Consider the following 13,340-nt stretch of genomic DNA (forward strand, 5'->3'; position numbering starts at 1 on the left):
TTTCACTCTCTCTCCCTCACCCTCTCTCCCCCTTCCTCCCTCCTTCCTTCCTTCTTTCTGTCTGGAATGTCTGGAACACTCTACTCTTGACTTCTTTCAGTATGTATGATTGCAGCATTAATGTAGGCATTCTGGGAAGGATTCCGATCCCTCAGAAGGAGGGGCTAGAGGCCTGTCTCTCTATATCCATAGCAGCCTGTGTCTGCCCATTGCAACACCATCAGTCCACGCACAGGGACTTTCTCTGGTTTAATACACATATGCAGATATATCACATATGTTCATCACAGTGCATTAACATTAACAGTGCAATCAATACCTGCTCTCAAAATGGATGGCTTGTCTGTAGAGAATAATGACAGAACTGTGAAAGGAATTAGGAACAAAGTCATTCCTTAGTGGGGACGGGATTTGTTTTCAAACATTGCTTTTGCCCTGGACTAACAGAAGAGGGCATTTCTCCTTGCGTCTCTTCTCTCTCTGAATGGTTTTAGAAAGGACAGAGGACATCCCACCAGGGCAAGAAGAGCTCTCAAGAGCGCACTGGTATGCTGTGCCTACTGATGAGGAAATGAGTCCGGGGAACCGGAACAGGCTTGTTCAAGATTGTCTGCCAGATTTAGCAGCAGAGAAGGCTGCTGTGTTGGAGAAGGGCTCGGCTATATGCCATTCATGAAGGGAAGGGTTTCAGTTGCCTGTGGTTCATGAGGGAAAGGATTTTGGATGCACACAGTTTATTGTTCCACTTCTGAATCTAACTTCTTGGAGATAGGAGAGAATGGGGAGCTGGCTTCATTCACTCAGCTGTCCCTTTAACCATTTCTGAGCATCTACTCCCTGCCAGGCCGAGCCTTAGCCCTACAGAGGCTGACTCAGAAACCAGAGACAGACGCAGATACAGCCTCAAGTGCTCATTTCTCTGTCCCGAGGACAGTGAGTTTGCAATAAAATATACATACTTCATACAGATGCATTCAGAACAAAATAGAAATTGTTAAATTATTGACCTCAAACCTGTGGGGTTTTTTTCATAAGCTGGGCTTATTAATGAACCTCTATAAGGAAGGGCTTTGGCTAGGATTCTTCAGAAGGGACAGGCTGGCCCCGAGGGCACACCAGTGTTGCTGGAGGTGTTCATTTAATTTGACAAACATGAAACGCTTACCCCAGCTCAAGCTCCAGGCCTGACGCTGTGATACAAACTGAGACGAGAAATTGCTGTGCTCTTCTGCAGCTCAGTCTTGCATGCACAAGGGATTCCATAGAGACACAGTTGTACTGGCTCTTTAAATGCAAGAGACATGTTCCTGCCATGTACAAAATACACTTCAATGAGTAAGGACAGGTGGTCGTCATGCTTTAGAGAGAGGTGTGTCTGTGGTCATGATAGACTGTCCCTTTGCATCAGAACCTGATCTTTCTCTTGTGCTTCCAACCAGCTCCAGAGATCAGTGGTGGCTTCAGGGGAAAAGCAGTTACAAGTGGAGTACCGCATCAGCAAAAGGTAGGAGGGGCCTTGTGGGCAGAAACTCCGGCCTGGGACTGAGGGCGCAGCCGAGTGAGCACTATGTAGGCAGCAACCTTTCTGGGACTGCCAGAGAGCCTGTAGTACCAAAATCTACCTCGAGAGAAGTTTCCATGATGTCACACTAGTGACAGGAGATTGCAGTATTATCTGGATATTAACTGAGAGGTCACTGGGAAAAGGCTCAGAGAAAACTTCTCCTCCTTAAAGCAGAAAATGTGCATTGCTGCTTCTTCCCCGGAATGAGTTCCCACATGTCTGTAATTTGACTTTACAGTCTCCGTTCTCACCTCCTGACGGCTATACAAAGCTTTCCTAGCAGCAGGCAGGCAAAAGGCAGAAATGGACAACCTGGGCCTTCTGGCTTCACCAAGAGCAGGCTCCAGAGTGAGCATCCAGTCCTGTCATTCACCCCTCCCCTGTCCTCCCCTCCCCTCCCCTCCCCTCCTTTCCCCTCCCCTTCCCTCCCCTCCCCTTCCCTCCCCTCAGCCATTTCTTTGCACAGTGAGTACAGGGCTGTCAAGAGAGCTTGAGGAGGAGCGTCCTTCACAGCCACATGAGAAAATGGTGTTAGCACCCTAGAGAAAGCTAGACATCTAGGTGTGTGTCCTTGTCCTCTGGGAGGGGATGTGAGGGATGAGCTTTGGTTCAGATGATTTGAACTTAATGTATTTAGTCTGGTGCATTTGGGGACTGTGCGTGCTACTTCTCTCTGTGACCCAAACCTAGCAGGAAACAACAGAGAAGGGTTGATTTTGGTGGCTGTTTTGAGGGGAGACAGTTCATCATGGTGGAAAAAGCATGGTGACTGGTGGCTCCATGGTGGCAGGAATGGGCGGTGGAAACTCTTCACCTTCTTCTGTCTCTGTTGAGTAGAGACAGGGGCTGCGGCTGGAGGCAGGGCTAGGCCATGATCCCCAAGACCCATCCCCAGGTTCTACAACCTCACAAAACAGTATCATTGCCTAGAGGCCAAGTGTTCAAACACATGCACCTTGGGAAATATTCTCCATCCAGAGGCATTTTACATTAAAAGCTATTCTCTAAACCATGGAGTATCTGCTTGTCTGTATGTACAGCATGTGCATGCATCGCCCACAGAAGGTACATACAGGAAGGCACTGTACTCCCCAAACTGGAGTTACAGGCAGCTGTCAGCTCTCCAATGCAGATGCTGGGAACGGAACCCAGGTCCTCCTCAAGAGCAGCAAGTGCTCTCAATCACCGAGCCATCTTTCTTGCCTCTGTGCTCTTCTTCTTTGAAAGCAGTGGCTAAATTTGTCATGGGTATCTTTGCAAATCAAGAGCATGTAGTTTAATAGCCTGGGTGTGATGTACATGGAACAAATGAACCCATCACGGTGTTGCACACTTTGCCTAGAGAACAAGGCCTCATTTTTCCAGGGGTCTTGATTTTGATTCCAAATTTTCTACATCTTAATAACTTCAATGCCATTCCAGACCAGAGTCTGAATCGGGTTTTGATGGGTCCTGGTTTGTGAGGAGTTGAACCAAAGAGTTGAGACTGTCCTGGGTATCATAACAGTCAGTAACATACCGTATGAGGCACCTCCGTGAGTCTCTCTTACAACCTTCTAAAGTCCTGGAAGTAGATACAGTCATCAACCACATTTATAAAGGAGCACTGGCCCTTAGAGAGGTCAAAGGTTAAGGATCTGACATCATCATGCAGAGAAGTGAAGCTGTTGCTACGTTAGCTCCTCCCCCAATTCCTCTGTCTTTTCCTCATTTCCCCTTCCTTTGGTCAGGGATCAGGCCTTGCTGTGTTTCCCAGGCTGCTTTCGAACTCCCCTGACCCAGCAGTCTTCACTTTAAGTCCTGGCTGCTCCTCCTGCCACTCTGCTTCCTCTGTTGGAGACGTCTTCATAGCACAGTGGTTTTAAGGATGGGTTTTTCCCATTTTCCTCTCTGAGTCACAGTCCTGGGTTCTGTGGGTTTTCACCGGCTCAGCTCAGCATGGCCTCAGAGAATGTTGGCTTTGAGAGTGAGATCGTAGGCCAAGACGACCAGGCTGACCTGACATGAAGGATGAGTGGGAGATTAGGCATTTATGGCTCTTCCCTCCCTCCCTCTGGTAACTACCATGATTCATTTCTTCATTCATTCATTCATTCATTCATCCATCCAAATGTCTATCCATCCATTCATTCATAGACATCATGTTGTATTTCCAACATCAGATCACTTATGTTTCAACCCTTGCTGTGTTTTAGCGCCTGGCTAAAGGACACGGTTGACCCCATTCTGGTGACCCTTGACCACCGCATTGCTGCCCTCACAGGCCTTGACATCCAGCCTCCCTATGCAGAGTACCTCCAGGTGGTGAACTACGGAATCGGAGGGCACTATGAGCCTCACTTCGACCATGCTACGGTAATGATGGCATCAACGGCCAGTCTCTGGGGCAGGGGACCAGTGCGGTCTCCTTGGAAGCAGAGGTCTGGTAATGCTCTCGGAGAAACTGAGTAAGGTCCTAGAACAGAGGTGTTTGTCTTCAGACTGTCTGAAAGCCGTGGTCCCACTGATTACTGGATCCATTGTCTTAACTGGCAGCACCTTCCTCTTCCCCAGAATTTGTGAGTGGGAGAATAATATGGTCTGTAATAAAATCCTGTCTTTTACCTCCCCTGGGGACTGATCACTGAAGAATGTCCTCAGATTTCTCCCCTTTCTTTATGACCTCAGCTGCTCTTCCGCAATGCCAGTAGCATTTATTTATGTATTATTATTCATTCATTCATTCATTCATTTTTATTCTTCTCTCATACATCAGGACTGCCGTCTCTCCTCCCCACACCTCCTCCCCCCACACACCTCCTCCCTCCCCACACCTCCTCCCCCCACACACCTCCTCCCTCCCCACACCTCCTCCCTCCCCACACCTCCTCCCTCCCCACACCTCCTCCCTCCCCCAGATGCACTCCTCCTGTTTCCCTTCAAAACATTTTTGAGGATTAAAAGGACCTTCCCAAGATCAAATCATGCAACTATCACAATGCAACCTGTGAATACAATTAATATGTGTACACATCACATACACACATGGGGGGGATACATAAGTTAAAGAAGGAAGCCAGGCACAAAAACCTGCATATTTTATGATTACCTTATGATTATATAAATTACTAAAAAAGACAAAACATAGTTTGGGCAACTGTCAAATTTTAAGTAGATAGCCAGGTGGAACTTTGTAAAACTAGATTATGGGCAAGTTTGGGCAACTGTTAAAATTTGGTAAAATTCAGTGAATAGTATTTACAGTGAGTGAATTTTATGGTATGTAATTTATATTTCTGGTTGTCTCTTGATTAAAGATTGGGTATGTGCATTGGGCAAATAATTTGGACCACTGATTTATGATTTGATATTTCTATAAAGCAATCATCTTTTTCCTTCTTTTACTGAGACCCTAACGTGCAGAACTCCTTGTCTGATGTTTTTACTTGACAAGCCAGTTGTATGATTTGTATAGAAATTACTCATGTACACGTCCAAAACCCGAATGTCCAACTAAGCAGTGTACTGAGTACTTGCCAGCAAGGACGAACACACTCTACCTGGTGTAGTGCAGGGTCATATGCTGTCCTCAACGCACCATTTTGTCCCTTTCTATTCTAATGGTGAATTAGGGCATGGCTGTCACTCTGATGTCACCTGTTCAATTTCTGTTGCAGTCACCCAGCAGCCCGCTGTACAGGATGAAGTCTGGGAACCGAGTGGCGACATTTATGATCTATGTGAGTCTCGCTCTGGGAGAACCAGGGCTTCTTACTTAGTGGACAATTAAACTATTTTATTGTATGGGTTTTCATAGTGATCTCATATATTGATTTTATCTGGTACTGAACACAAAAATCTCTAGAAGTTCTGTGAACTTCAAGACAGCTTGGGGGGGGGCGTGGTTAGGCATAGAATAATCTGTCCTCAGAAAGCTTTTAGTATGATGTTATCGGGATGGAGAAAGCCAGGGGATCATGGGACTTGAACAACACAGGAAGAGGAATACAGTTGCCTCCCATCATAAGGTCCCAAAGCATGGTTGGTACACAAAACCATAGCCCCTGGGGAGCCCATGGACTTGTAGTCAAAGAGAAGAGAAAGGAGCAGTTTAGATTCTGAGAGGGGAGAGAGTCGAGATGTTAAGTCAGTAAGCACCTGTGGTATGCTGCAGAATCACCCTTAAACAGCAAAGTCCTCAGTTGGCCTCCTCTCTAAATCCCTAGCCTGGGCCAACAGGATCAGTCCTAGCTCTTGTCAGCCTCATGGTTCTCTTCAGCCTACGAGGGCTTGCTGTTTCCCCCACAAACCTGCCATGATTCCAGTCATCTATCTCTTAGAAGAGACATTTAGAAGCAGTCATTTATCAGGAGAGATTTATTAACGTTCCTTGGTCTTTTGGCTAAGATCAAGTAGAGATGAGGCTGTAGGTGGAAGGGTAAACATGCCAACTACAAAGGCTTTGAACAGCACCCCAAAATGAAGGGCTTTAGGAAGAACAGATGCCCCCTCAGCATGCTCTCTTTCCTGAGGGCTGGATCAGGTCTCCACAGCACAGACAGGAAGGGCACTCAGAGACTGGCATTCAAAATCATCTCGGCATCAATGATGCCAGTGTGTCTCCCAGCATCCTCTGCATAGCTCCTGTAGTAAGAGGATGTCATCCAGAAAGTGTCATAGTCAGTAGGTAAAAGTGTTTACCTTGCGAGGTATGAGGGTCTTGTTCAATCCCCAGAACCTATGTAAAAATCTAGGCTTGGCGACCAGTGCTGAGGGACAGACAGGTGGATCCACAGGGCGCAGGGGCCAATTAGCCTGTTCCCCTGGGCAAGTTGCAGGCCAAAGAAAGACCTTGTCTCACAAAACAAGGTGGACAGTGTCTGAGACAGCAAACAAGGTTGGCTTTTGGTGTTTGCCTGCACACGAACGCACACACACACACACACACACACACACACACACACACACACACACACACACAGGGGTGTTGGGGTATAACACCAAATTATTCCCCAGTGTTTTAGGGTTAGTATTGCTGTGATGAAGCGCCATAACCAAAAGCAACTCGGGGAGGAAAGGGTTTACTTGGTTTACACTTCCATATTGTTGTTCATCATCAACCGAAGTCAGGACAGGAACTCACACAGGGCAGGAACCTGGAGGTAGGAGCTGAGGCAGAGGCATGGAGAGGTGCTGCTTACTGGTTTGCTCCTCAGTACTTGCTCAGCCTGCTTTCTAATAGTATCCAGGACCACCATCCCAGGGGTGGCCCCACCCACCATGGGCTGAACCCTTCCCTGTCAATCATTAATTAAGAAAATGCCCTGCAGACTTGCCTATAGCCCCATCTTATGGAGGCATTTTCTTAATCAAGGCTCCCTCCTCTCTAATGAGTTTAGCTTGTGTCGGATTGACATAAACTGGTCAGCACACTCAGCTTAGTAACCTGAAAGGAACCTGAGTGATCTGAGGACCATAGTGGGGCCAATAAACAGTTCCTGTGATCCCCACCCTTTCCTGATTGAGATTCTTACAGAGAAATAGATTCAATCAAGAACATTTGAGGGGCAGGTGAGATGGCTCAGCAGTTAAGAGTGGCTACTGCTCTTGAGAGAACCAGAGTTCTGTTCCCAGCACCTACATTAGACAACACACAACTGCCTGTGGCTCCAGCCTGTTTTGAACTCCAAGGGCGCGCGCGCGCACGCACACACACACACACACAGAGGCAAACACAAACTTTTATTATGTATATGAATGTTTTGCCTGCATGTACATTTGTAAGTCACATTCATACCTGATACCCAAGGAGGCCAGAGGAGGAATTTGGGTCCCATGGAACTGGAGTAAAGCGATTGTGACCTGTCATGTGGGTGCTGGGAAACAAACCTTGTCCCAAGCAAGAACAAGTGCTTCTAATCACTGAGCTATCTCTCCAACCCCTCCACGTAATTTTTTAAAAGTAAATTAAAATTTTTTAAAAAAAGATTGAATCTACTTATTATAGCCCTCCATCAAGATGGTAGCCAGAAGCAAACATAAGGGAGGAATCCAAACCTCATCTTGTGGTGAGAAGCCCCACAATTTGTTCACACACAGGGGACCCCGGCTCACAGCCTGTGCAGGAGTGACCTCTAAGTTCACGCACACTTGACAGAGAAGGACAATCGCAGCTATCTTAACTGTGTCTTCCTCCTCTTGCATGATAGCTGAGTTCCGTAGAAGCTGGAGGAGCCACAGCTTTCATCTACGGCAACTTCAGTGTGCCTGTGGTTAAGGTAAGCAGGGCCTGGCCCTAGAAGATGGGGTTGTGCTGATGTGTAATGGGGCAGAATGCACACCCTCTCCTTCAAGCAGATGCCTGGGGACACGAATAAAAACAGATCTTTCTTGAATTCCAAAGACAATCTCCCATTCCTGTCACAACATGTTCTTGTGGTCTTACTGGTTGTTTTATTTCAATGTCCATCTTACTTGTCACCATGGGTTCCTCAGAGGCAATGACTCCGAGTCCCCTTCAGATTCTCCGAGGTCACTACTTCCCCACAGAGCTAAGGCACTGAGTCTCAAAGCAAGGCCTCAGGCTCTATCTAGTCTACTGGCCGTGGTTAAAGGAGTCTCAGGGAACAGATAAGGAAACAGTGCGTGGACAGGGAACATGGGCTTTGGGATCAGGACACGGAGGCTTGAGTCCTGACTTTGCTTCTTAGTTGCATGACTTCAAGGTCCCAATGGATGGAGGACCATTGTGCACTTGCGTCCAGGGGTGTATGTGGATATCTTTTCTACCCTGTGGGTCTTGTTGGGCATCTGTCCGCAGTGGTCCCATGAGCCTGTGCTCACCTGGCTTCCAGCACTTAGAACATTGTCCTGTTCTGCTGCCTTTCATATCTCTCTTGAGCTCCCAAGAGCAGAGCTGGGTGTGGTTTGTCTCCACAAGCCAGGCCTGGAGCAGAGTAAGCTATGAGGCAGTGACCCTCATCTGAGTGTTAACTTGTGTCTTTCAATGCCTGCTTACTCCAAACTGCATAGAGGGAAAAAGAGTTTCCTCATTTAATGACATAAATTTCGTGTCCTAACTCACATGCATGCCTGGAGTCCAGGATTCTGGGCTGACTTCCCTGTGCCCCTGGCCTGGGTCCTCTTGTTTTCAGAATGCTGCACTGTTTTGGTGGAACCTGCACAGGAGCGGAGAGGGAGATGGTGACACACTTCATGCAGGCTGTCCCGTGCTGGTGGGAGACAAGTGGGGTAAGGCCTGCCTTTGTGGGTGCGAGAATGGGGTGAGGGGTCATAAAAAAGTGAAATGGGAGTAGGTAAAGACTGGCAGAGCCTCACTTCTGAATGCTTCATGGTATTGCCCAGGACCAGTCACGTGGACAGAGTAGACTCAGAGGCCCAGCCCTCTGGAGCCTGTGAGGAGCAGGCAGCCTGCACCAGAGCAAGCGTCCACTAAGGTTTGTGGGTCTGAGCAGGAGGCTTCATTTCTGAAAACAGGAGAGGAACAGCCACCAGAGTTTCTTTTCTCCCTCTGCATCAAGGCAAACACTGCTGCTTCCATTTAGCTCTGACCCAAGAGAGTGGTTAGACTAGAAGCCAGACTGGCAGAGGATGGGTGGACTTGTTCCTGGTGGGTGGACATGATTCTGGGCATTTGTGTCCGAGAGCTCCTCACTCTGAAGCTAGAAAGGTGAGCAGGAAGCAGCTGTCATAGTGACAGGGACACGAGGGGAAACAAACCCTTTCTTCCCTGTTACCCAGCAGTGGCTTCAATTTCAGTAATGACTGAATGCCACGAGTGTGACACCCAGTTCTTCATCCCAGTTAGCAAGATCTGCTGGGACTTTCTGGAGCCCTATATACTCGCTATTGCAGAAGCAGCAGATTGTGCACGGTTAGTCAGGAATAGACTAGACAAAAGAACCACACTTCAGCTCCCACTATAGAAAATGTAATCTTAAAAAAAAAATCTGGTATTAGGACTATCTTGTACCTCACTGGTACAAATTGGCATAATTATGCTCTAATTGTATTTTGAGAGAAAAGTTTCATTTTAACAGGAAGGGTGATGTGTAGGAGGAGCTAAGTTAGGAGGAGTACTGAGAGGAAGAAAAGGAGTAAGAAGAGGAGGAGAAGAAGGATAGGAGAAGCTAGGTGATGAAAGAGAGAAAGAGGGGGGAGACAGGGAGGCAGATATTCATGTATCTCCACCAGTCAAAGATAGTTGTTAAATCTAGGTCGGTCAGTGGGTTACACCTCTGATTGAACAATCCCAAACTTATAACGCTTATGATTAACATTATTTAAAAAAATGTATAAATGCAAAAAGGAAAAGGGGGCATGGGATAGGGGTTTTCTAAGGGGGGGGAATGGGGAAAGGGGATGGCATCTGAAGTGTAAATAAAATATCTAATAAAAAAAAAGAAAAAGAAAAGAAAAAAAAAATCTGATGCCCTATTTACTAGCCGTAGGCTTTTAGGCTGTGCCTCCATGCCCACAGCCCTGTGGCCATTTCCCTGCTGAGCCCCCCTCCCTTCCTGGTCTCCTCCAGTGGCCAACAAGTGGATACACGAGTACGGACAGGAGTTCCGAAGACCCTGCAGCACCAACCCTGAAGACTGAAACACTGGCAGATGGCAGCTTGTCAGAGAAGCCAGGAGCCAAAGCCATGGGCAGAGGGGAGCAGACCCTCCTGAAGGAAGGCCTCCAGCAAGGCTGCTGCCTCCCGAAGTCAAGGATAGGTCTTTACCGGGAACCCTCCCCCAAATTTGCATCTGTTTCTACTTCAGCTGTGAGATTTAGAGTAGATCGGACAATACAAAGAGGCCTAAGAGGTTTCTAGGGCTCAGACATCCTTGGGAATAAAAGAAATGAGCCCAGTATAGAACCTCATTGTTTAGAATGTACAAATGCCTGGGTTCAGTTCACTAACACTGAACACACACCACACATACATACACACACCCCCACACACACCCCCATTCACCCACATATATCCATACACAATGACATGCATACACACATATATACATACACATATACACAAGCACGCACACACATGCATGCTTAAGTACACACACACACACACACACACACACACACACACTCTGCAAACAATCTATGGGTTGCTTTCTGCTGCTGCTCCAGGAGGAGAGTCTGACCCAGAGATGTCCATCCCCATCACCAGTGGGGATATCATGTGATGACTTTTTTTTTTAAGTGGAAAACAATTTTCTTTTATTTTTTTGTGATGGTTTTTATTGTCATTAAAATGTTTTCAAATCACCTCTTCTAACAGCGACTATTCTTCCATGGTGTTAAGGGAGAGAAACCAGAGCAGCGTTATTGATTGTGTTCCTGCGCCCCAGCCCCCACTCCCCGTTTGGTCACCTTGTTGTAGACTTGCTGACATTGTTCCTCAGAGAACAATGTCTCCGTCCCATTTGCTGTGCTCTAGGTCCTCAGAGGAGGTTCCCCATTCCACCCAAGGGCCCTTTAGAGAGGCTTTCCCTGGCCACCTCCTTCTGACTCTGTTGGATTCACCAGGCTTCCTTGCCTTTTTAAATCTGGGCCACTTGCTCTCCTCCTTGCCCCCCTGGGGTTTTTTTTTTGTTTTGTTTTTTGTTTTTTGTTTTTTTTTTTTGCTGTGTGTGTGTGTGTGTGTGTGTGTGTGTGTGTGTATGTGTGAATAACATTATCACTGTCTTCAGTCACAGCAGAAGTGGGCATTGGACCCAATTAAAGATGGTTGTGAGTCACCATGTGGTTGCTGGGACTTGAACTCAGGACCTCTGGAAGAGCAGTCAGTGCTCTAACCACTGAGCCATCTCTCCAGCCCTCTGTTCTATTGATGACTCTGTTAGAGCCACATCTTCATGCAGCTCCACACTTACCAGGGTGCTTGACTGGACTCAGTCCCCACAGGAGCTGGTCTGAAATAGGCAGACAAAAGCAGGCGAAGCCTGAGGAGTCCTTCCTGCAGAAGGCCAAGCAGCAGCAGTGGTGTAGACGGTGATGTCTGAGTGTTTGTGCCAAGCAGATACTGAGTCTGCTTGGCTTGGGTTCCTCCCCAGTGACATGGGTGTGTGTTGCTCCGAAGCCACCAATGAAAGGAATGAGGAATCCGACGCTGTTCCTCACATCCGTCCCCTTCCTTCTTCAATGCTCTGCTGACCTAGCTCCCTATGCTCAGCTTTCTGAGTTCTCTCACTTCCGGTGGAGACTTTGATGTTCTGACGCTCTGCTTCCTTGAATGTGTCCGGTATTGATTTTGAGTGTGCCAAGATTCAGGAAGTCTTACCAAATGGCTGTCACCTACGCACCCTGCCTCCTCTGAAAGCTGCCGTCTACAGTGAGACCACCTTTTCTTCTCTGAGCTCAGGATTCTCAGAGTTAGTTACTGGTTGGACTGAGCGAGTCATAGCAACGGCGCACTCTGCAAAGCACACGCAGATGGTTCTAAACCGCGGGCCAGTGAGATGACTCAGCAGGTGGAGTGCTTTCTGTGCAAGTCTGACAACCTTGGCCACCTGCCTAGTAAGAAAGAAGCTGCATTGAGCAATGAGAGCGACTTCTGTCACTAGGCCTGTCTTATACTGTTCTAGTGCTGTGTTAAGACACCATGTCTAAGGCGACTTACAGAAGAAAGTTTATCTGGGGTTAACTCGTCATGACCATCACGACGAGGAGCATGTCAGAAGGCAGGCCTGACATCCCAGCAGTAACTGAGGGCTCACATCTTAAAACTTCCCAAACAGTTCCACCAACTGGGACCAAGTATTCAAACATATAAGCCTGTGGGGGCCATTCTCATCCAAACGCCACACGGCTTATCTTCTGTACAGTCATTTGGGCCCATCTCTCAGCTGTGGCTCTGAGCAGTCAGGTGTCTGCTGGGCTGGGAGCTGCAGCCTGATCCAGGACATGCAGCTGTGCAGACTTAGGCAAATCACTTCTGGGTCAGAGCTGCTTTCTCACCTGCCTGAGAAACTGCCAAACTGCCCACTTTCCTGTTTTCAGAGGTGTGTGGGGTCTTTCAGATTTTAAGTGTCTTTTAGTCTACACTTAGGCTCCTCAGTCCTCAGAAGGTGGCATCTCCACTGACCACCAGGAAGACCCTTTCTTACTAGTTAATGGCTTAGGTCACCTACCTTGGGAGATGCCAGTTACTTGGCTAATATCAGGCTCCAATGTTATGCCTGGCTACAGGCTGGGGTTTTCTAGCAAACTGTGGGGAGAGGAAGCCAGCTCAAGGAACAAGGGTTCCTCAGGACTTGGCATAACTTGCTGAGCCCTGGACCCAGGCTTAGCATATTAGACTCTGTTTGCTGATGCAGTACCTGGCTGGACAAAACTACAGTTGCTTCAAGTCTACAAATACATGTACCTACAAGGGAGGCAGGGAAGCCCTGGGTTTCCTCTGCCGCCGTCTCAAGTGTGTGTGTGTGTGTGTGTTTTTGAGGTTATCATATACTTACATTTTGAGACAAGATTTCTCTGTGTGGCCCTAGCTGTCCTAGATTCACTCTGCAGACCTCAAACTCACGGAGATCCACCTGCCTTTGCTTCAAGAATGCTGTGATTAAAAGCCTGTGCCACCACCACCACCTAGCTATTTTAAGCTCTTAATACTTAACTTTTTAAATTTTATTTTTATCTTTAATTATGTCTTTATTATATGTTATTTATGTATTTATTTATGTAGGTTAGTGTGTGCACATGCATGTGGATGATTGCAGAAGCCACCAAAGGGCATTGAATCCCCTGGAATTGGAGTTACAGGTAATTATGAGCACCC

The 13,340-nt window shown here is 47.4% G+C and overlaps 1 protein-coding gene across 2 annotated transcripts in view; it reads left to right on the forward strand.

The window, feature by feature from the left end:
• The window catches only part of P4ha3 (prolyl 4-hydroxylase subunit alpha 3), a 34,925-nt gene extending 24,097 nt beyond the window's left edge, over nucleotides 1–10,828 (forward strand). Inside the window, exons 8-13 of one of the 2 annotated variants that reach the window (XM_034510192.2) lie at nucleotides 1,440–1,504; nucleotides 3,760–3,919; nucleotides 5,221–5,283; nucleotides 7,753–7,820; nucleotides 8,704–8,794; nucleotides 10,095–10,828. In XM_034510192.2, the coding sequence (XP_034366083.1) occupies nucleotides 1,440–1,504; nucleotides 3,760–3,919; nucleotides 5,221–5,283; nucleotides 7,753–7,820; nucleotides 8,704–8,794; nucleotides 10,095–10,385 (738 nt within the window). In that variant the 3' untranslated portion in view covers nucleotides 10,386–10,828. Of the gene's footprint in view, nucleotides 1–1,439; nucleotides 1,505–3,759; nucleotides 3,920–5,220; nucleotides 5,284–7,752; nucleotides 7,822–8,697; nucleotides 8,795–10,094 lie in introns of both variants that reach the window. The other variant, XM_034510185.2, reaches the window with a different exon arrangement.
• Nucleotides 10,829–13,340: the final 2,512 nt, after the last annotated feature.

Source organism: Arvicanthis niloticus, chromosome 1 (assembly GCF_011762505.2).
Source record: "Arvicanthis niloticus isolate mArvNil1 chromosome 1, mArvNil1.pat.X, whole genome shotgun sequence".
Taxonomy (NCBI): domain Eukaryota; kingdom Metazoa; phylum Chordata; class Mammalia; order Rodentia; family Muridae; genus Arvicanthis; species Arvicanthis niloticus.